Here is a 22,831-nt window from a genome sequence, read left to right on the forward strand (position 1 = left end):
TGGGTGGGTGGATGGATGGGTGGGTGGGTGGGTGGGTGGGTGGATGGATGGATGGATGGATGGATGGATGGATGGGTGGGTGGATGGATGGGTGGGTGGGTGGATGGATGGATGGATGGATGGATGGATGGGTGGGTGGATGGACGGGTGGGTGGACGGATGGATGGATGGGTGGGTGGATGGATGGATGGATGGATGGATGGGTGGGTGGATGGATGGGTGGGTGGATGGATGGATGGGTGGATGGATGGGTGGATGGATGGATGGATGGATGGAAGAGACTCAAGTGATTCTTCCTATTTTGAAGCTAATATGAACAGAAGCGAATTCCTCAGCCCCCTTTGGACACCCTTTCTGATACTGACCCCCATAGGTCTCCCACACCTAATGACAATCCTTCATGGTAGACTGCAGCCAGTTCCCACCCACTGAAGTTTTAGGGATGATGTCATGTCCCATGGACTCCAGACTCCTGCATCCAACTCTACTAACACCTGTACTTGAACATCAACCTCCCACCACAAACTCAGAATGTACAAAACCAAACTGCTCATCTTCCCCCAAATGCCACTGTTCCTGCCTACTTTCCTATCTCAGTTAATGGCCTCTCCCTCCTTCCAGCTACAGAGGCTAATATCCTAGAACTCACCTTTGACTCTTCTCTCTCTCACACCCCACATTGAATCCATCAGGAACTTCTGATAGATCTACCTTCAAAATATATCTATAATCCAACCATTTCTTACCACCTCTGCTGCTTCTGCTCCTGTACCCCATACCCTCATGGGAAGTCTATTTTCAACAGAGAAGTCAGAGTGATTCCATTAAACATAAGTCAGTAATAGAAAAACAATAGAGAAAATCAATACAACCAAAGTTGGCTGCAAAACTGACCAACTTTTAGTTACACTGACCAAGAAAAAAAAAGAGAGAAGACTCAAATTACTAAAATCAAGAATGAACATTATTACCGACCTTACAGAAATTAAAAAGACTATAAGGGAATACTGTGAATGAAATTCCTAGAAAGATGCAAACCACCAAGACTGGCTTAAAAAGAAATAAAAAACCTTAATTGACCAATAATAAGTAAATGTTGAGTCAGTAATCAGAAAACTTCCCACAAACAAAAGCTCAGAACCAGATGGCTTCAATGGGGAATTCTAGCAAATGGCTAAAGATGAATTAAAACAAATCCTTCACAAACTCTTCCAAAAAATACAAGAGGAAGAAACACTCATCAAGTCATTCTATGAGACCAAACAAAGACATCACAAGAAAACTATAGACCAATATTTCTTATGAATATAGATGCAAAGATCCTCAACAAAATACTAAAAAGCCAAATTCAGCAACATATAAATATAATTTTACACCATGACCAAGGGAGGGTTTATCCCAGGAATGCAAGGTTGGTTAAACATACAAATATCAATCAATGTAATATACCATACTAATAAAATAAAGGACAAACTACATGACCAACTCAATGCATGCAAAAAACATAAGCTAGACCACCCACGCCTCAGCACAAAACCTCAACTCAGCTCTCAGCCAGCCCCACCCAATGCCCACATGGCCCTACATCATCTTGTCCCACCACCTCTCTGTCCTCATTTCCCTTTCTCCTTTCATTCCACACTAACCACAGTGCCCTTCTTGCTGTTCCCTAAACCCAGCAGATACGCTCCTGCCTCAGGGTATTTACAGTTGCTGTTCCCTCTGCTTGGAATACTGTTCCTCTAAATATCCCATAACTCACAATATTGTGAATTTTACTTATATATCTTGCCTGTTGTCTATCTCCCCCAACTAGAATGGGAGCTCCCTAAAAACAGAGATAATTTAGTCTGTTTTATCTACTGCTATATCTGTGGCATTTAAACTAGCATGCCACCTTTATAGGCACTCAATAAATACCTGTTGAATAAATGAATGAATGAAAATAGCTGGTCACTCAACCATTCACACAGCAAACAGTTGATCACCCCCACCCCACTCCAAGTGCCTGACACTGTGCTTCGGGCTGGAGTGCTGAGAAAGATAGCAACCAACCTGGGCCCAGCTGGGAGGGTGTGGTCAGAGCATAAGTAACCAGGACGCAAGGAAGACAGTGCTGAGGAGTGGCGAGTATGGGGAGAGAGTGTTGGTTCTAGCAATCAGGGAAGGCTCCATGGAGAGATGGTGCTCTAGCCTCCCTTGAAGGCCCGGAATGATTCGGGCATATGGACAAGGGAAGGCAGTAGAGGAAACAGAGGGAAAGCCTGGATGTGGAGAGCACAGGGCATATCCTGGGAATCAGGAGGGGACCTGCATGGCAGAACCACATAGAATAAGGCTACTAAGGATGTCAGGGCCGATCATGAGGGGCCTTGAATGCCAGGATGAGGAGTTAGACTTAGTTCCAGAGGCACCAAGGAGCTATGCAAGGCTTTCAAGCAGGGAAGTTTCTGTGGTGTCCCTCTGGCAGTGTGGGGAGAACAGATCGTGGTGGGGGAGCAGGAAGACATGGAGACCAGGACGGGGGCTCTTGGGACAGTCCTAGAGAAAAACGGCAAGGCGTGTGCCATGACAGGACAGAGCGGACCAAGAGAAGAGGGGCATTTTGGAGGTGTTAAAGATTTATGACTGGGCTTCCCTGGTGGCGCAGTGGTTGAGAGTCCGCCTGCCGATGCAGGGGACACGGGTTCGTGCCCCAGTCCGGGAAGATCCCACATGCCGCAGAGCAGCTGGGCCCGTGAGCCATGGCCGTTGAGCCTGCACATCCGGAGCCTGTGCTCCGCAACGGGAGAGGCCACAACAGTGAGAGGCCCGCATAACGCAAAAAAAAAAAAAAAAGATTTATGACTGGTGTTAGTGGGCAGGGGTGCAGGGGTGCGGGGATGGGGGGAGCTAGAGCCTGAATCTCAGAACCTCAGAAGCACAGACAGAGCCATGGAGGAGGGGGGTCTGGTCAGGGGGTCCAGAAAGAACCGCACCACTTCTGGAAGGCTAGAGCTCTGGTCGCTGGGGATCCTGCCCAGCCCAAACATGAGCCACAAAGAGGAGCAGCTTCCCAGCACTGGACGATGGACACATCCCAGCCCTGCCAGCCTTCCTGCCCTGCAGTCCCTCGCATCCCAGGGCCAGCCTAGAGAAGAGATTCTCCAGCTGGCTTTGTCAGCCAAGATGCAATGTCATTTCTAGATGAGCCATCCAGCTCTGGAGATGTGCCAGGCTATGGGGCGGGGGACAGCTGTGTCCCCAAAACACAGCCAAGGAGCTGCTTCCCAGAGCCAAGCAAGACAGTGGCAGAAGCGGAACTGGCAGGTGGTCCGCGGGCCCAGCCAATGCAGTGACAGGCCTTAAATGGGGCCTCCATCTGCCCAGGTCTCAGCCTCCCTGCAAGGTCAGGCCCATTCAGTCCCCACCAGCTGGAGATGACGGTCCCAGTCACTCCCTCAGACAATAAGCATTAAGGTGTTTATTAGTGCCTGGTGTACGCCAGCCTCTGTTTCTTTCCCATGGGGGTGACAAGGGTCAGCGCGGCATGAAGGACAGAGACTTTGGAGTCTGCGGAGCTGCGTTAGAGGTTTATCTGTCCTACTCTTTGTGTTGCTGTCTCTGGGCCTCAGTTTTCCCATCTGTCAAGTGGGGATGAGAAAAACCCTTTCCGAGGAGGGCACTGTAAGGACTAAATAAGAGCACGTGCAGAAAGGAATGTTAACAGGACTTGTCTATTCCCCAGGAACTTCAGCGGAAACCCAACCAAGGCTGACGACACTGGTGAGAAGCACCCACACCTTAAAAGAGGCACAAGGCACACCTCAGGACTCAGAGAGAGAAAGGGAACCATCCCATGTGGCCCCCCAGCTTATACAGAAGAAGGCTGGAGACCCAGGCTGGGGAGGATTTATTTGAAGAGTGAGAAAGCTGAGTGAGGGGCTTCGGGTGGCCCACCCACAGAAAGCGCAGTGCCTGTCAGGAAGGACACTGGGCTTTCTCCCTGGCTGGATGCCAAAAAAATGCACTTTCCTACACCAGGGCCACCTGGGGTGCATCTACAAAGAGCATCCTCAGGACACCCCAACACATGTCACCTGGGAACAGGAGGATGTACAAGGGCAGCAGTAGGGGCAGCTACATCCTGAGCACATCCAGGGGTCAAACAGAAACCATGGAGAGGAGACAGGCTTGAGGGTCACAAGAGGGGAGCCCCATGGGGTGCCTGCCTGGGGCAACAGGGCCCAGGAGGAAGAGCTGGAAGGGCAACACTGGAAAGGAGCGGAGGGAAGCTGCGACAGTACACAGGTGACGATGTCTCCTGCACCAGGGAATTGGACAATGCAAATGCTGGGGCCCGAGGCCCCCAGAACCCACAAAAGTGCTCCCAAGAGAGGAGTCAGCCAACATCTGGGCATCTACCACAAGGAGGGCACTGACAGTCAGCAAAACAACGCCAGACACCGATAACACCTGGCCCATTTCCGGTCATCTTTGCTGGCCTGCCCAACCCTGGAGCGGTCAGGATCCCGGGGGAGCCGTGGTCTTGGGGACAAAGGACAGAGATGGAGCAAGGAGAATCCAACCGAGTAGAGCTCCCCCTCTCCCCAGTGCAATTTTCTGGACCTGGATAGAAGCTTTATTTGGAAGTAGAACAAAAGTTTTGATTTAAATGAGACTGGGCTTCATGAGTGTAACTGGAAAAGCTATGGTGGGGGCTTCCCTGGTGGCGCAGTGGTTAAGAATCCGCCTTCCAATGCAGGGGACACGGGTTCAATCCCTGTTCCAGGAAGATCTCACATGCCACGGAGCAACTAAGCCTGTGCACCACAACTATTGAGCCTGCGCTCTAGGGCCTGCGAGCCACAACTGCTGAGCCCGCGTGCCACAACTACTGAAGCTCAGCAACAAGAGAAGCCACTGCAATGAGAAACCCACCCACTGCAATGAAGAGTAGCCCCTGCTCGCTTCAACTAGAGAAAGCCCGCACGTTGCAACTAGAGAAAGCCCACGCGCAGCAACCAAGACCCAATGCAGCCAAAGATAAATAAATAAAATTAAATGTAAAAAATTTAAAAAGAAAGAAAAGCTATGGGGTCTGGTCATGGGGGAGAGACCCACTCAAACTGGTCAGGGAACAATAAAGCTGTTATTGATTTGCTTTCTGAGTCCAGCCTGCTCTGTGAACCCCACCCACACATGCAGGGGCTTCCATGTCCACAGTGGTGGGTCCCCAGGGCCTTAGGACCAGGGAGTGGGAGTGGAGGAGTAGGAAGCTTGAACCAGTCTAGCTGGGGCTAGGCTGGCGCCATCTTCCCAGTATCAGTGGCTGCTTCCCATCAGGTGGGACAACCAGGGCCAGGGCTCTGGAGAGCCAGGGATACAGCAGCACACATATAAGTGTGTATGTATGGATATGGATACACCAGGACGCCTGATGAGACCCAAACATGCACGGAGCCCCAGTGAATTCTGATGTGAGCATAGAGTAGTCTGGGAAGGTTTTGGAGGAGGTGGCCTTTGAGTTGGGTCTTACAGCAGAACGACTTTAGGATGCACAGAAGAGGGGAATGGTGCCCCTGGCGGAGGGAATGGACACAAGCAAAGGCTGGGAGATGTGAGCACCTGTCACTGGTATAACCGGAGTGTGAGGCACATGAAGGGATGTGATGGGATATGGATCTGGAAGATATGGTATCCTTAATACCGTCACCTTTAAAGCAGTGTCCGCACTGGCTATGGCCAATCTGAACCTCACTTTCGTCATCTGTAACCTGGGGAGAATTACCCTATTTCTTCTTGGACTCAAAACATGTCCTGGGAATAAAGGGGTCTCATTATCTCCAATCAAAGTATTAACCAGGAGCTCAGAGGACACACTTCAGAAAGGCTTAGGCTCAAATCCCAGTTCTGCCCCTAGCTGTGTTACTCTTGGTAAGCCTCAGTTTACTCATCTGTTAAATGGGGATAACAAAGCTCCACCCGGAAGGATAAATGTAATGTACGTGAAGACCTGGCACAGTGTAAGCCTATGTGAAACAGGAGTTCCCTACCCACCTCACCCCACTCCCACCTCCAAAGGGGCCCTCACTTACATAGGAGGCCAGGAGGGTAGTCGGGGCCAGGATGAGAGCCAGGTAGAGGCAGGGGGCTGCAGCAAGCAAGCTGGCAGCACAGATGAGGGGCTCAGCCCTTGGGTTGACTTTCTTGTATCTTCTTGAAGCCTCTGCTCCCAGGATGACCCCAACAAGGCCAGTCACAACAGTCAGTACCCCAAAAATCAGGCTGATGGAAAAGAGCAGAGGGATTGGTCAGCCGGTGGCGTCAGGATAGGGGTCCGGCCGCCTACCCCCCAGTGCGTGATCAGGTACCTACAGAGAGTGTGGCTGTGGGCCCCTTCCCCTCCCTCCTAACCAATGCTTGTGGGTCCTTGGGACCCTGCTCTGGGATCCACGTACTCCCCTACCTTTCCCATCCTCTTTCCTGCCTCATCCTGGGGATGCCACTGGCCATGTGGGTAATCTTCCTAGCACCCCAGCACCCCAGCTCCCAGCCTGCCTCATTGCCAGCAATCTCCTCCACTGTTTCACCACCTAAAACTGCCCCACTCAGAAATCTTAATTCTACAGTCCCACACTGGCCCCAACCTTCTCGCCTTCCAGGCCCCAATACTAATGGAATGCAGGTAAGTGAGCATTTATTTATCGAGCTCCTATGATACACCAGCATTGTACACACCCTCCCTCTCTCTCTTTTTTTTTGTTCCCCAACCAGGGGTCAAACCCATGCCCCCAGCAGTGGAAGCGCGGAGTCTTAACCACTGGGCTGCCAGTGAAGTCCCACACACCCTCCCTCCTTGAGTCCATCCTTCGACTCTCTGTTTCTGAACACCTCTCAAGTAGCCCCCTCTTAACTTCACTACCTTTGCCACCTACTCCTAGACCCATTTCAACTCCACTTGGTCCCTCTTGCACCTCCCTCCTGTAGAAACCTGTCCTTCTAGGACAACCTCCATACAGGTCCCCCAGAGGATGCTTTCTAGAACACAGATCTGACTATGCCCCTGCCCACTCCCTGCCTAAAATTCTCCACCAGCTCTTAAACACCCACCAGATTTGGTTCCAGCTCATTGTGGTATACATGGTCCTTCATGATCTGACTCTGGGTGACCTCAACCACAAACCCCAATTCCATCCTCCTCAGTCCCCAGACTAGTTGCTGTCCCCACTTCATACTTTTATTCTTCCATCTGGAACACCCTTCACTGGTTTCTCTACCTACCGAACTCCTATGCATCCATCAAGACCCATCACAAAGGTCCCCTCTTTGAGGATGCTTTCCCTTGTCCCTCTGCTGATTTGTTCACCCCCTTCAGTTCCCATAGCATCTTCCATGTCTCTATCATCAAGGTTATTCATTAGGCTGTGAATTCCTGGAGAACAGAAACCAGGTTCGGTTTACATTCTTGACTCTAGGCTGGGAGCATAGAGCCTGGAACAAGAGATATTAACCAAATGGCTCACTGATCTCTCCCAGAATTCCCAGGTGGACAGCTGAAACAGGTGAGGTTAAGAAAGGTTGAGGCCAGGACTTCCCTGGTGGTCCAGTGGCTATGACTCCGTGCTCCCAATGCAGGGGTCCCAGGTTCGATCCCTGGTCAAGGAACTAGATCCCATATGCCACACTAAGAGTTCGCATGCTGCAACTAAAGATCCTGCACACCACAACAAAGATCCCACACGTGGCAACGAACACTCCGCGTGTCTCAACAAAGACCCAGTGCAGCCAAATAAATAAATAAACAAAATATTTTAAAAAAAAAGAAAGAAAGAAAGGTTGAGTCCAAGATTACCCAGCTACTAAGCAACAGGATGTGAATATACACCTTCATCCTCCTGGTCTAGCCCAAAGGATGGGCCCAAGCCTCCTTTTTTAATATTTATTCATTTTATTTTTGGCTGTGTCGGGTCTTAGTTGCGTCACGTGGGCTCTCTAGTTGTGGCTCAGTAGTTGTGGCATGCGGGCTTAGTTGCCCACGGCATGTGGGATCTTAGTTTCCCAACCAGGGATCGAACCCACGTCCCCTGCATTGGAAGACAGATTCTTAACCACTAGACCACCAGGGAAGTCCCCCAAGCCTCCTTTTAAAGAAGCCCAAAGGGATGCTGAGACTGACTAGCGTGAACTCTTGAAAAAACGAAGGTAACTAGGACCTTTCCAGCCCCTAAGTGGCTCCCTGTTGTCCTCAGGGCAGGCTCCCAGCCAGCACTGCAGGACTGGCCCCTGCTGACCTGTGTAACCTCCCCTCTTTTCTCCTTCCCTCACTCTGCACAAATGACTGGAAATTCTCTAAACTCACCCTACACTTTCTGGCTTCCCTGCCTTGGCCCACACTCTTCCCTCGGCCTGGAGCACCACTGCCCCCACCCACCATTCTCCACCTGGCCAGGATCCCCTCCCAGACCCAAACCTTTCCAAAAGTGCCAGGTGCCTGATATTACCTCCATGGCTCCCACCAAGAGGTAAGAACATGACAGACGCAAGACTATGGTTACTGACAAATTGAGTGCCACAAAAAACGACCTCTCCCCTAAATAACTTCTGTGAAATGTCCGTCCCACAGGCTGAGGACTAATGGGTTTATTTCCCTGACCCATCCCCTTGGTTTATAGGAGATTGTGTAAAGCCCAGAGAGGGCAGAGACCTGTCCGAGGCCACACAGCCCCACATTGGCAGAGCCAGGGTCTCCTGGCCCTCTGCTTCCAAACAAAGCATGTATGTCCTTAGGCAGCTTAAAGGTGCTCACCGAACCTTCCTAGCCTTGCAAGCTGTACCAGGCTCCGGCTCAGCCGAGTCAAGTGACCCCAAATCCCGGATGAATGCTATCTACCTCTGAGTCCCAGTCTGAGCCAGCCTTGGCAGGGTCTCGAGACCTTTCTAAGACTTAGGATTGCTTATTCAAACAGGCAGTGTAGATGGGGGACCCCCAGTGCCCCTGAGCAGAGGTGTGGCCAGAGGACACACCTACCACGAAATGTCCCCACCCCCACAAAGCCTTCCCAGAATCAGACTCTGAGCCAAGAGGGTCCTTAAAGCCTGCAAGTTCTATGCTGACCCTCTGTACAATGGCCCTGGCAAGCAGCTATCCAACTCCTACTTACATGCCCCCAGGGATGGGAAGCTCATTACCCTAATGCTGCCCCTTCCGTCTGGGCCCCGCTCTGTATGTTGGAAGTTCTCCCTCTGGCTAAGCTAGAATCCTGTGTCCTGCAGCTTCCTGCTCCCGCCCCACCCTCACCTGCGGGCTTATCCTAACTATGGAGGGTGTATTAACAGCTAGGGTCTGTGCAGAACCCAAACACCAGGACCCTGTGGTAGGTTGAATAATGCCCCGCAACCCAAGACATCTATCTCTGGAACCTGTGACAATATATTCCCTTATATGGCAAAACAGACTTTGTAGATGTGATTACATTAATGTTCTTGAGGTAGGGAGATTATCCTCCAATTTTTTGGTGGGCCCTAAATGCAATTACAAACGTCCTTGTAAGAGGGAAGCAGAGGGAGATCTGAGACACAGAGGACAAGGCAACGTGACCGTGGATGCTGAGCCTGGAGTGATGCAGCCACAACCAAGGACCGCCAGCAGCCACCAGAAGCTGGAAGAGGCAAGGAAGGATTCTCCCTGAGAGCCGCCAGCGAGAGTGTGGCCCTGCTGAACTTGGTTTTGGCCCAGCGAAACCATTATGGACTTCTGGCCTCCAGAACTATGGGAAAAGTTTCTGTTGTTTGAAGCTACCAAGTGTGTGGTCATTCGTTCCATCAGCCCCAGGACCCTAACACAGTTTCTCAGCCAGGTTCTGGGAATAAGCTGAGTTAGAGGAAGAAGCTAAAGCAGACAATGGGGAAATCACTGGCCCAGGAACAGACAGCCAGTCAATGCCTGAAGTGGGATGGAGACCTGGTTTTTCCCCACTTTTTCAAGCTGCAGTGGGACTTTTAGGACTCAGTCTTTGCCTCTGGGGAGATCCAAGAATCTAGCTGTAGAGCCAGGATAAACATCACAATATCCTGGGACTTCCCTGACGGTCCAGTGGTTAGGAGTTCACGCTTCCACTGCAGGAGGCATGGGTTCAATCCCTGGTCAGAGAACTAAGATCCTGCATGCTGCTTGGTGTGGCAAAAAAAAAAAAAAAAAATCACAGTATCCTTTGATGCATTCATTCATTCATTCACTTACTGGATGCTGCTCGAGCACCCACTGTACGCCAGCTGGTGGGGAGATGTTCAAGCCAATTAACAGCACCAAGCAGTCTCCAGAGGCAACAGTACCTGGAGCTCAAGAGCAGAAGCTTTGGAGTCAGATGGGTTTGAATCCTGGCTCTGCTCCTGGAGTTGTGTGACCTTGGACAATTTGTTTAACCTCTCTGATCTTCCGCCTCCTCGTTTGTAATACACGAATACTAGGGTTTATTATTAAAAAACCTCAGAGGGTTTTTCATGTAAAGGGCTTAGAATAGGGCCTGAACTTAAAGTTAAAGCTTATAAGAAGTAATGATGAGAAAAGGGAAGGTAGCTATGGGCAAAGGGCACAGCTTGGGCAAAGGCAGAGACAAGTGACGGAGCAGGGGACTTCTGGAAATGACACGAAGCTCTCCCTGGGCATCAGGGAGGGAGGCAGAGGCAAGAGAGGAGGCTGGGGAGAAGGGATGTCAATGCTGCCGGCAGAGAACTAGTGTCACTGAGGCCTCAGGGGAGAACACGGAGCCCTGAGGAACTCTGAGAAACCCATCGGGGCAGGATCAGGGAGGAGAAGGGGTCCTCAAGGAGACTGGAAAGCATCAGTAGGGAGAAGGAGGAAGCAAATAAGAGAGGATTAGACATGCCCGCTCCATCAGGAGGTCACGGAGCCCCTGGAGAACAGGGTCAGCTGGGGAGACAGGAGAACAGCAGGGTGAGAAGAGCAGCTTTCCCAGGACTGTCAGCGCCTCAAATGAGGCAGAGAACATACAAATGCATGTGTGAAATCCCTAATCCAGAGAAGTAATGAAGCATCCCAGTGCCTCAGTTTGCCATCTGTAGAATGGGACGACCTCACACTACGGGTCCCTCTGAAGGACAGGCCCCACAGAAGCCTCACCCACCTGCAAGTGCTTTCTGGACCCCCATAGCAGCCCAAGAGCAGAAAGACAGGGACTGGGGCCCAGAGAGAACAAGGGAGCTGCCTGTGGCCGCTCAGAGCAGCAGGGGCTCTGCCCAAGCTAAAACCAGGTCTGCCACCTGCCAGCGGGCCCCCAAGTCCCGGTGTCTGCCCAGAGGTCCATGAGCCCACAGAGGCTGAATCTGGGGGCTCAGAACCTCCTGAGAACTTCTGCATCAAGAGCCCCCCTGAGCCGGGCACCCAGACATCCCTCCTCACCTGTCCTGGCTGTTGCACGGCTCCCGAAAGCAGGGAAGCTGCAGCCCGTGTACCACACGGGCCTCGAACAGAAACTTGGGGGCCCAGAAGCCCAGAGCTCCAGTCACAAAGGCCATGGCTGTCACTCCAAGGGTCGACCCCACAAAACTCCAGCTGTAAGAGAAGATGATCTGGCTCGACCCGGGAGAGGGCTGGGGCTGCGGGGGCCTCCTACCGCCCCACTCCCCCCTCTCCTGGGCACTCAGGTGGCTCCAGATCCTACACTCCCTAAGCAGCCTGCCCCTCCCACCTCCGCACCTTCCCTCCTGCTGTTCCTTCCTCCCTCCTCTCTGCCTGACCAAGTCTCCCCAGCCTGACGGACCCAAATTCAACATCACATTCTCCAGCAAGCTGTCTGTGCTGCCCCACCCTCCTTTGAGCGCCCTCCACTCGGCCCGTGGGTCTGTAACAAAGGGTGTGGGGTCCTGCCCGTGCCCCATATTTTGGTAAATCATGAGACCCGCCCATGTGGGTGACTCCTGTCTGCCTCCCCGACCATGCCTGGAACAGAGGAGGGATGCTTTCCCGTGAGGCTCAGAGAGGTGAGTGATTCACTCGGGCATCTTCCCAGTGTCCCTGAGAAGCCGGCAAAGCTGGAGAACTATGTCCACTGAATAAATGAGGGAAGTGAGGCTCCAAGTCTCAGGTCACTCTGGGATAAGGCAGGGCAGAGCCAAGGCTGGAGCTCACAGTGTCTTCCTCCCTCTCTCCCAGCCCGTATTCCGTCACATGGCTAGGTGGAGGGGGCCTCCGAGTGGGGGAGGGGCATCTCAGTTGGTGAGTGGGAGCTCAGAGAAGGAAGAGGGTTGTGAACACTGGGGCAGTCGGGGAGGGTTCTCTGGAGGTGTAGGGAAGGAAGTCAGTGATGCCGGGGCAGACAGAGGGGTTTTCAGTGACATGCAGGGAGGGGCAGGGACACTCACTTTCTCCCCAGGTATCTGACGTCCTCACACCAGGTGCTCCTTGGGCCCCCAACAGTCACCACCCCCTGCTTCTCAGCAGCTCCCCGGGGTGGGTCTGGAACCAGGACGATAAGCAGGATCAAGGCCACAGCTTCCAGGCAGGGCATGATCTGGGGACAGGAGGGCCCAGGAAGCTCAGGACCACACACTCCTGTGACCCAGGAGATCCTGGCAGTGACTGAACTCTGTGGTCCAGGCTGGGGAGGGACTCACTTCCTGGGAGCTGGTTATACCCAGAGCTTGACAAACCACTGTTTCTCACCCCCTCACCCCTGAGAGGACAGCCTCTCTGGGGAGCAGGTCCCCTTGGGGTTTGACTTAACACCTGTCTGTCCTATTCAGACACTACTCTATTGGGACCTGTGAGCCTGACATGGTTGAGACCTGGAGGCTTGACTACACTGACCCTGACTGTTGAGTACTTGCTGCCCCAATAACTGTCCCTTTTCCAGGCCCACACCTCCATCTGCCACACCAGCCCTGCCCTAGTGTCGTCCTATCCCTTGTCTCATTAATCCTCAAGATTCCATAAGGTAGACTTTACTCCCCCACTCTACAGATAGGCAAAGTGAGGCCCCCAAGAGGGAGGTGACTTGCAAGCTAGCAAACTGAGCAGCTGGGATTTGAACCAGGGGCACGACTTCCAGAGGCCGTGGTCCACAGGACGCCCCAAATGTCTGAGCTGCTGATGTCTGAACACCCCCCATGGCGCCAGATACCGTGCCAAGGGGCAAAGGCCACTGGAGGCTGGAAAGTCCCTGCCGGCCCAGGGGGAAAGCGGAGGGAAGAAAAGGAAGCTGGACTCACTCGGAGGGCCCAACGCCAGTTCCCGGTCAGCTCCGTCACAGCCGACCCCAGCACGTAGCCCAGACCACTGCGACAGGGGGCAGGGGAAATGGGTAGTGAGGGAAGGGAGGCAGCCCTGAGGCCCCAAGGCCAGCCTGAGCCGGGGTGCCCCGACCCCAGGGAGCCGGCTCTCTGCAGCTCATTGCCTTTTTCACTGGGAAAAGTGAGCCACGTGAGGCCCAGATGTCCACTGCCCTTGGTCAAGTCACAGGTGACCTCTGGCTCCAGGCCCATCCCAAACATCCACTGTCTCTCTATCTGGGGACCACCCACCCCACCTCCCCAAGTCTCAGCCCTGCCCAAATCAGGAGATTTCAGGAAACCTGAGTCAGAGCTCAGGGGCCTGACTGCAAAACCCACTCTGTCCTACCCCACTATGGAGTGCATGGCCCAACCCTAAGACATTTGTCTGCCTCCCCTCCCAGGGCTGGCCCCTCCCTGTGCAGCCCACACTGCTGCGTCGCTATTTCTCACCCCTTCCTGGAGTGTACTAGCATGTAGGGAGCGTCCTCATTACGTATCTCTAACTCCCACCATAGCCTGTCAGTTCGTGTTATTGGCCCCATTTACAGATGAGGAAACTGAGGTTCAGAGAGGTAAAGTGACACAGTGAGGAAGGGGTAGAGTTGGGATTCCAAGCCTTTCTGCTCTGATGTCTCCTCCACCCAGCCCGGCTCCTGTTCTGACTCCTTTGGGCCTCAGTTTAGCACCCAGGGAAGTGGATCCAGGGTAATACCAACCTTCCAACAGGGATACAGATGTAGAAGATGGCCAGCACTCGGGTTCGCTGGTCCCTCACGAAGAGGTCTCCCAGGACAGTGGGCGCAGTGGTGGAGTAGCTGGCAGTGCCAGTGCCCACCACCCCCCGGGACAGGAAGAAGAGCCAGGAGTACTGGGCAAACAGGCACAAGACTGCAGTGAGTTCCAGAAATCACCCTCGGGGCAAGGGGACCTGAGGATTTGTCAGAGGGACCCGAGGGCATCTGGTGACACGTGCCCCAGGGGAGGAGAGGGAGATCAGGCCTCCAGACACCTCATTATCCTCCCAGTCCAGGCTCCCCAAACCACACGGGTGCTCCCTGCTGGTGTCCACAGCCACCCCCAACCCCCTGCCCTGAGTAGCCCTCTTCCTGGGCATCATCTGTGCTAACCAGGCCAGGTCCCACAGACAGTAGCAGTTACCCTCACCCCCAGCCCCAGCACAGTCGGGCGGAAGTGAAGCCATGGGCAGCAGCGAGAGATGCCAGAGAGGAAGGCCCCTGTTAAGAAAGTCCAACAGTCTGTTCAGAAGGCCCCTCTCTCAGCCCTTAGAAGACAATCCCCGAGCCAGCCTGGAGCCTGCAATGGAGCAGAAGCAGCTCTGCTGGGGCTGGATCAGGGAGGAAGAAGGTGGGGGAGGGTCCTCCGGGGGCCTGGGAAGGGGTGAGGGTACCTACCCGGGGGGAGATGAAGGAGCTGGAGAGGCCTGCTCCTGACCAGAGCAGGATACCTAAGCTCAGCGTCACCTTGCGGCTGTGTCGGTCGCCCAGGTAGCCAAACACGGGTGCAGACAGCAGCAGGCAGCCGACGAAGACTGAAGGAGACACGCAGGGGGCAGCATGCATCCCCGGCTCAACAAAGCCGGAGGCAGGGTGGGGGCGGGAGGCAGATGGGTCCAGCAGGCCCAGAAAAGGGACCGGCTCAGACACCACAAGCTTGGCAGTGGGTGGAGGCTGGGAGGAGGAAAAGATAAGGTGAATCCCCCAATCCAATCCCCACCACTGCCCAGAGTCAGGGGGACTGGGAGGGAAGGGTGGGGGCAGGGCCCCGACTCAAATCTCAGTTCTGCTGCTTGCTCACTGTGCAGCCTTGGGTTACTAACTCCACCTCTCTGAGCACCAGCCCAGCAGTGGAGAAGTCAACATCCCCCTCCCAGGCCGTGTAAACGTGAGACAGAAGTGAACACAGAGCCCGGCGTGGAGCTGCCAGGGCCCTGTCTCTCGGAGAACTCACAGGGACTTTGCTCTCAAGCCCCTGCTGGAGGCAGGGCGTGGAAGGCAAGAGGGGGCGGGGTGCGGGCCAGGTGCCTGCTCCGAGCTGACGAGCACGGTTTAGAATGGGCACAGTGATTATAAACCAGCGGCCCCTGGAGGCTGGAAAAGATTTGGTCTTCCTAAGTAGGTAAAACATTCCCCTGACGCTGCAGTTGTATTTATACAGTTTTTTAAAGTACTAAACGCTTATGAATTGGTGACTGGATTAGTGAATGCGTTTGCTATTCTGCGAAGACAAAGAAACTGCCACGTTTTTGCGTGACTATACCACGTGGATAACTACCTTCACTGCTTCTGTTCCTCAAATAAAATCTCCTCCACCCTCCTCCGCTGCCTCCGAGAGCCGCCAGGTGACCTGGGCAAGGTCCGACCCTCCTCCACCCCGTCCCACCACCCAAGGGCCTTAGGCTTTGGGGGGCCCCGCCCAGCGTCTGCGTCTTCATGCAGGAGCACAGATGATTGACATTTCCTGAGCCCAATGAATGTCCAGATTCGTCCCAGCTCAGGTTCCAGCCCCTCCCACTTTGCCCTGACCCGCTCTATTAGTGGGTTGAGCCGTAGGCAATTGCGGAAATTAAGCCAGTTTTAACCTACAAAAACGGCAGTTTAATATGGTTTGACCTAATCCTCCGCTGAGAAAGGTCTCTGGTGTGAACAGCATTTAAATATATAATAACTACTGCCAAAATAGGCCTCCAAAAAGGCTGTATCAATTTACACTTGAATAGAAGTATGTATATTGCTTGCTGACACTTGCTAGGATCAGTCGATTTATTTTTGTTCATTTAATGGTTGGAACACAAATGGCGTCTCGCTGACGTTTTAACCTGCATTGTTCTTTTTCCAGGTGAGGCTGAGTAGCAGCTCTGTGTTCACACCCTCTGCCTATTTTTCTATCGGGCTCTTGGTGGATAATTTTCTCCCAGTCCTTTATATTTGTTTTAAGGATTTAAAATGCAAATTCTGCGACTGAATACCTGGGCTCACATCCTGACCCTACCACTTCCTAGTTGTGTGACTGGACAAAATCCTCAACTCTCCTGTTTTCCTTTTATCAACTACAGAGTACCATAGTAATAGTACTTCCCCCATAAGGTTATGGGGACGATTAAATAAAATAAAGCATATAAAAGGCAGTGACGGGCTTTAGGTAAATGCCCAACAAATGTCATCTATTATTATTGCTAATTGCACTTATAGTTTCAATCACCATCATACAGAAGAATTTAGCTTTGATGTAGTCAAATTTATCAATCTTCCTCTGGGGGGAGTCATTTTGTGTCTTGTTAATGCACATCTTCTTTACCTAAAGCTTATAAAATATTTCCCCAAATCTCATACTTTTATGAGATTTGGGGTAGGGATCCTTTACAGGATATAAACACCTTAAACCTGCAGATCTCCTGGGATGGAGAAGCCTGCCCCTAAGTGGAAGGTAGGCACGCCTTCGCTCTCCAGATTAAAATCATTTCTGTGACAAGGTGGGAGTAATTAAGGAGCACAGGGTTCAGAGAAGGACTCTATAAGCAGCTACCTGGATTTGAATCCCAGCTCTGTCACTTACCAGCTGTGTGACCTTCAGCAAGCCCCATAGCCTCTCTGTGCCTCGGGTTCATCATCCGTAAAATGGGCATAATAATAATCCCTGCCTCGTGGGACTGTTGTGAGATTAAATGAGTTAATGTTATTAAGCCCTTAGACTAGCACCTGGCACACGGTAAGGTCCACATCAGTGTTCGTTTTAAATATTGTAAATCAGTTAACTAGCTCCAGCAGCTTCTCTGTCCCATAGCGGTGGGGCGAGGGGTGTCTGACCACTGCTTCCCCCCACCTTCCACCCCACTCTTAGAGCTACACCGTGCCCTCTGAGTCATCGGTTTCCTCCAGTCTACCACCCTGCAGACAGACAGCAGGGTGGGTCTTAGGGCCATTGCACGGTGACCCAGAAAGGTGAAAAGACTCACCTGAGGTCACTGGGGACAAGCCTGGTCGTCAGGCCTCCAAGCCCACTGCCCTTTCCACACACCTCCTTGGGCTGCTTCTGCAGAGAAACCCCTTCCCTTCATCCAATCTCAAACACACACACTCACACGCACACGCACATTCCCCACTACACACTCACAAGCACGTCCCCGTGTTCACAGGCTTCCCCCCCGCTCTCTCTCATACACACAAACTTCTCCCTCCCCACAACTCACTTATCAGGGGCTTTGTAGTAATAATCCTCTTCACCATGGTAAGAGCCAGGGAAGGGAAATATTGACTCAGATTCCATTATCTGTTTAATCTAGAAGGTTGTGGGTATTGAACCGAGACACAGTCTCCCTTTGGCTACAATATGACTGGAAGATAAGCACCAGCTGCCGGCCTCAGCCCCAAGACAGGAGCAATTGGAAAATACGGTGGTCTAACCAGTGATCTACCTCTTTTGCTCGGTGCCTCGGTTTACAGAACTGTGTACCCTTTTGCATGTTTTCAGCTGAGGCATTTTTATCGTAAGTTTAAATAGTTGAGAAGGATGTGATTTCCAGCATGATTGTATGTTTTAAACTATATTTTCATCCAAATCCTTAGGCTGCAGATTAAGCTCATTCAGTTTACGGGAAATGTCTACCATAAAGGCTTATGGGCAAAGCCAGTCCTCATTTGCCAAATCAGTAGGACAGATCAGACTGGTTGTCTGTAAGAAAGATATTAAGGGCTTCCCTGGTGGCGCAGTGGTTGAGAGTCCGCCTGCCGATGCAGGGGACACAGGTTTGCGACCCGGTCCGGGAAGCTCCCACGTGCCGCGGAGCGGCTGGGCCCGTGAGCCGTGGCCGCTGAGCCTGCGCGTCCGGAGCCTGTGCTCCGCAACGGGAGAGGCCACAACAGTGAGAGGCCCGCCCACCGCACAAAAAAAAAAAAAAAAAAAAAAAAGAAAAGATATTAAAATGTTGGCTTCATTTTTTAGTTGAAATAAATGTGTTGATACCCATCCCTAAGACAACCATCTCACTTCTGAATTCTCAATCGTAGATAAATAGTAGACTGTCACACACGAGCGGGACAGCTAGATAAGGCTTGGCGACTTGCCATCCCCAGGTTTGTAGCCTGGAGGAAGCATCCCCAACTGGTTTCTACCGATGCTCTCTCTGACCCGTTCCAGGGCCTCATCAACAGAAGCCAAACAGCCATGAGGGGTCCCTTTGTCTAGTACCCTGGAGGTTTTTATACCTAGTAAAACTCAGAATGGGGATAGGTGTATTTTCCTGCCAAAAATGGTGGACAGGAACTTCCTTGGTGGTCCAGCAGTTAAGACTCCACACTCCCAACGCAGGGAGCCCGGGTTCAATCCCTGGTCAGGGAACTAGATCCCACATGCCACAACTAAGACCTGGCACAGCCAAATAAATAAATAAATATATTTTTTAAATAGTGGACAGGTGAGTATTAAAGGGGAGGTGGGAAAAAAAGAGCCAGATGCTTGTTCTCAGGCAGATCTATTTTAGGAAAGAAATATACGGGCTCGATCTGTACATGAATTCTCTCAAAACTGTAAAGAACACACACGTGTATCCTGTGTTGTGACAGTGCGTGCATACATGTGCGTGTGCATGGTGTGTCGCCATCCAGACATTGGGGAAAAGTTAATGTCTTGTGACCCCAACCACCGCAACCTTGGAATGGGAGGTGTGGCTGCTCCCCACTGCTGGAATGTAGGCCCCAGTGGGCCCAGACCCCACCTGAGCCCATGGGCGGGGTACGTGTTTCTGTCTACCTTTTTAAATTTTTTTTGGCTGCTCCTCGAGGCATGTGGGATCTTAGTTCCCCAACCAGGGATCGAACCCATGCCCCCTGCACTGGAAGCCCAGAGTCTTAACCACTGGACTGCCAGGGAAGTCCACTGTCTGTCTGTCTGTGTCCTAGTGATCAGGTCCATGAGAGGAAAGCACACATCAGAAATTCTCAACCCCGGCTACAAAGCTGAGCTTAACAGATGTGAAGGATGAGTGAGCAACTCCACTCGGGAGCCTTTTCCAGCTCTGGCTCCCGCTGCTTCTTCCACAGCTCCTACCCTCAAACCCTAAGAGGCTGTTCAGGCACCAGATCTCAGCCTGTGCTGCCTCCTTCCCCCTCCCACCCAAATACCACCCATCCTCTGTGCCAAGGGACTCAGTGAGGCTCAGCCTGGCACCCACTTCCCAGCAGCTGGAGATGGACACAGAACAGGACCTGCTGAAAGACCCCCACCCAGCATGAGCCCAGGGCCCCAGGCTGGGGATTCCCTCCTTACCTGTCTGAAGCAAACCAGCATTGCTGTCACTGATCTGAAAAAACTTCTGTACGTCCAGCAGGACTCCTGTGGGCAGACGGACAGTGCTCAGGAAATGGGAAGTTGCCTGCCAGGCCTCTAAGGGCAGCTGCCCCTGCATTTGGGACAGGCCTGCAGCCGACCAGCACAGCACCGGCGTGGCACCCGGGCCCACTGTTCTCTTCCCCTCTCTCCCACACATGCACACAAACACATACACACACACACACACACACACACATACAGGAGCCAGCACATCCCAAAGGCACAGATATACACACACATTCATGCACAAGCATGACACTTAGTCATGCGGGCACACAGACATGCAGATCCACACAGCTACATACAAACAGGCACACCCAGAGGCGTATACTCCCAGAGGCACCGAGACATACACATACAGGAGCCTGCACTCACAGGCGTGTAAGCCCAGTCTCGTACACCCGGACATACGTACACTGAGATGTACACGTAAAGACACACGCACAGGCATGCATGCATTTGCACACGTGCAGGGCTGCCATTCACGTCATAGTCATAGTGACGGCAGCCATTCACTTAGACTACAGTGTAAATGAAAGTCCCTGGGATTGTGCAGCCCTGCTTGTATACAAACTCCAGACATTCATAGACATACATATATATGCATGAGCATGTACATGCAAAGGCATATGTGCCCTGGCCTGCACACATGCACACACAAGCATGTTCTTCCAGAGGCATGAACACACAAACATGGAATGCCCGTGAGAGCTTCAGAGGGTCCCACTTAGGTCCCACTTAGGTCTGACCTTGGCCCCTGAGGGTGGCAGGCTCTTGCTCTGAAGCCCCTCCAAGAGATTGCTAGGCCAAAATCCCCTCAGCCCCTTGGTGGTACTTCAGAGTTAGTCATGGTCCCAGGCACCTGCTCATCTGAGCTGTGAAGCTCTGGCCCTGTCATCACTTTGATTGAATTATGAGATGGCTGAGTGCCCTCAGTATCACTGTCCCCATTATACAGATGGAGAAACAGAGGCTCCAGCCACCTATGGCTGTACAGCTGAAATTAGGGGAGCTGAGTCTACCCTCCCACCCAGAGTCACAAATGGAGCCCTGCAGAAACACCCCCACGATGGAGAAGAAAGCCCCACATCCATACCTGTAAGACCAGCCAGTGGGTGAAAAAGATGGAAGAAACAGAGAAGAAAAGTGAGAGGGTTTTGTTCTGATATTCACTTTGTACCCAATTGCCGCATGTCCAGATATCAACTTGTATGTCTTTCCTTCCCTTTTAATACTTTTACTTACACGAATTAGACATATTCATTGGCAAGAGACAACACAGGTAAACAAAGTAAATGGCTAAGTAAAAATTCTCTATATTCGCACTCATTTGGGGGACTGGGACTCAGCCCCTTGTTTTGACTGCTCCTGGGCTCCCCCTAGTCCTGCGCTGCTCTGCAGGCAGGCAGGGCCCCAGTGCGGAGCCAGCCTTGTCTTTTGTTTTTTGGTTTTTCTTTGTTTTTCTTGGCTGCGTTGGGTCTTCATTGCTGTGCGCGGCTTTCTCTTGTTGCGATGAGCTGGGGCTACTCTTCGTTGCGGTGCGTGGGCTTCTCATTGCGGTGGCTTCTCTTGTTGTGGAGCACGGGCTCTAGGCATGTGGGCTTCAGTAGTTCTGGCACTCGGGCTCAGTAGTTGTGGCTCTTGGGCTCTAGAGCGCAGGCTCAGTAGTTGTGACACACGGGCTCAGTAGTTGTGGCTCATGGGCTCTAGAGCGCAGGCTCAGTAGTTGTGGTGCACGGGCTTAGTTGCTCCGCGGCATGTGGGATCTTCCCGGACCAGGGCTGAAACCTTGTCCCCTGCATTGTCAGGTGGATTCTTGACCACTGTGCCACCAGGGAAGTCCCAGCCTTGTTTTTATCTTTCCTCTGTCCCTCTGGCCTCCCAAAGACCTGCTTCACACCAGAGAATTCTTGTGGCTGACAATCACCTGCTCCAACCGTCCCCAGGCACTCTGTGGGGTTTCACTTCCCCTGGCCTCCCTCAGCCCAATAACCACAGCCTTGCTACTCACACAGCCAGAGGAATTCCCATCAGGGAAAGTGCCTCAGGCCGGGAGGACTCAGGGACTGACAGCCCAGCCAGCAGCCTCCCAGGAAAGCAGGGATCCCAGCCTGCGGGACTGAAAGAGCTCCACACGCCTGGTTGCCCCCTCCTCTTCCCTTCATGCCCTCCACCCCCAGTCCAACTCATGCCTCCCCAGCTCCAGTCTAATCCTAGTGGTAGCCTCTGACTGACCTCCGCGTCTCCTCTTGCCTCCATCAGGGCCTCAACTCTGACTACAGTCTCCCCACTTGCTCCCCACGGCCTCAGCAGAAAGTGCAAGCTCCCAGCCTGGCCCCCAAGAAACCTATGATCCAGCCCCAAACACCCTTTTAGAATAAGTTACCGCTTCCCCCAGCTCCTCTCCTGATCAGAGCATGCACTTGGGCCCCATGTGCTCTGGCTCACGCCGACCCCTCTCTCTGAATGCCCTTGCCTGACCCCATTCCCTGCTTTACCGATTTTTTCAGCCTTCAAGACCCAAACCATATGCCCCTCCTCTGTGATTTCTGTCGGAACCCTCAGTTTTTCATCCTGGGGCTGCCCAAATGATGCTCTCCCGAGTCTGTCCTGGATTAGAGCCACTTCTACGCGTGTCCTGTATGCCTCTGAGCTCCTCAAAGACAGACGCACCCACTGGGTCTGGTGCTATCTGCAACCCCAGGCCCATTCATTCCACAGCTGCGAGCTGGTAACTGCTGAATCCATACCCTGGCCTCGGAGGAGGGCCCCGCCTGCTGCAAGCACCTCCTCGGAGCTCCCCAGGCTCCTCTGTCCCTCTGCCCCATGAGGCTCATTCCTGAGTTCAGGAGCTACAAGGTTGACTTCCCCTCCCCTGGGTCCCCAAGGCCCACCAGAGTGTCCCCAAGGCCCATAGTGCTCAGTCGATCTTGAAGGAATCCGCGATCAAGAGAGAAAAGGCTGAATCTTGAATGAATGAATGGACAAATGAATAAGTGCATGAGTGAGTGACATGATGACACAGCAGGTTGAGCCCTGGGGCCTACCTGCTGTGGAAGGAAGGAAGGCAGAATGTGCAAAGTTTGCATGCAGCCTGATGCCCCAGAAACAACCAGCCAGCTAGTTCTTGCTTGGGAGCAGGGCCAGGCCACCCTGTCCTCCACGACCTCACCCCGACATTCCACCCAGAACCACCAGGCATTTGCCGGAGTCC

At 52.7% G+C, this 22,831-nt stretch overlaps 1 protein-coding gene across 3 annotated transcripts in view; it reads right to left on the reverse strand.

Moving 5' to 3' along the window:
• SPNS3 (sphingolipid transporter 3 (putative)) overlaps positions 1-22,831 on the reverse strand; it is a 76,300-nt gene that overhangs the window by 52,936 nt on the left and 533 nt on the right. For 2 of the 3 annotated variants that reach the window (XM_029212879.1, XM_029212877.1), the window contains exons 2-8: positions 19,555-19,620; positions 14,685-14,821; positions 13,989-14,140; positions 13,210-13,276; positions 12,364-12,512; positions 11,402-11,554; positions 6,078-6,267 (exon numbers count right to left, since the gene is read on the reverse strand). In XM_029212879.1, the coding sequence (XP_029068712.1) occupies positions 6,078-6,267; positions 11,402-11,554; positions 12,364-12,512; positions 13,210-13,276; positions 13,989-14,140; positions 14,685-14,821; positions 19,555-19,620 (914 nt within the window). Of the gene's footprint in view, positions 1-6,077; positions 6,268-11,401; positions 11,555-12,363; positions 12,513-13,209; positions 13,277-13,988; positions 14,141-14,684; positions 14,822-19,554; positions 19,905-22,831 lie in introns of those variants that run through there. The other variant, XM_029212878.1, reaches the window with a different exon arrangement.

Source organism: Monodon monoceros, unplaced genomic scaffold (genome assembly GCF_005190385.1).
Source record: "Monodon monoceros isolate NGI ecotype Baffin Bay Population unplaced genomic scaffold, NGI_Narwhal_1 Super_Scaffold_9, whole genome shotgun sequence".
NCBI classification, from domain to species: Eukaryota; Metazoa; Chordata; class Mammalia; order Artiodactyla; family Monodontidae; genus Monodon; species Monodon monoceros.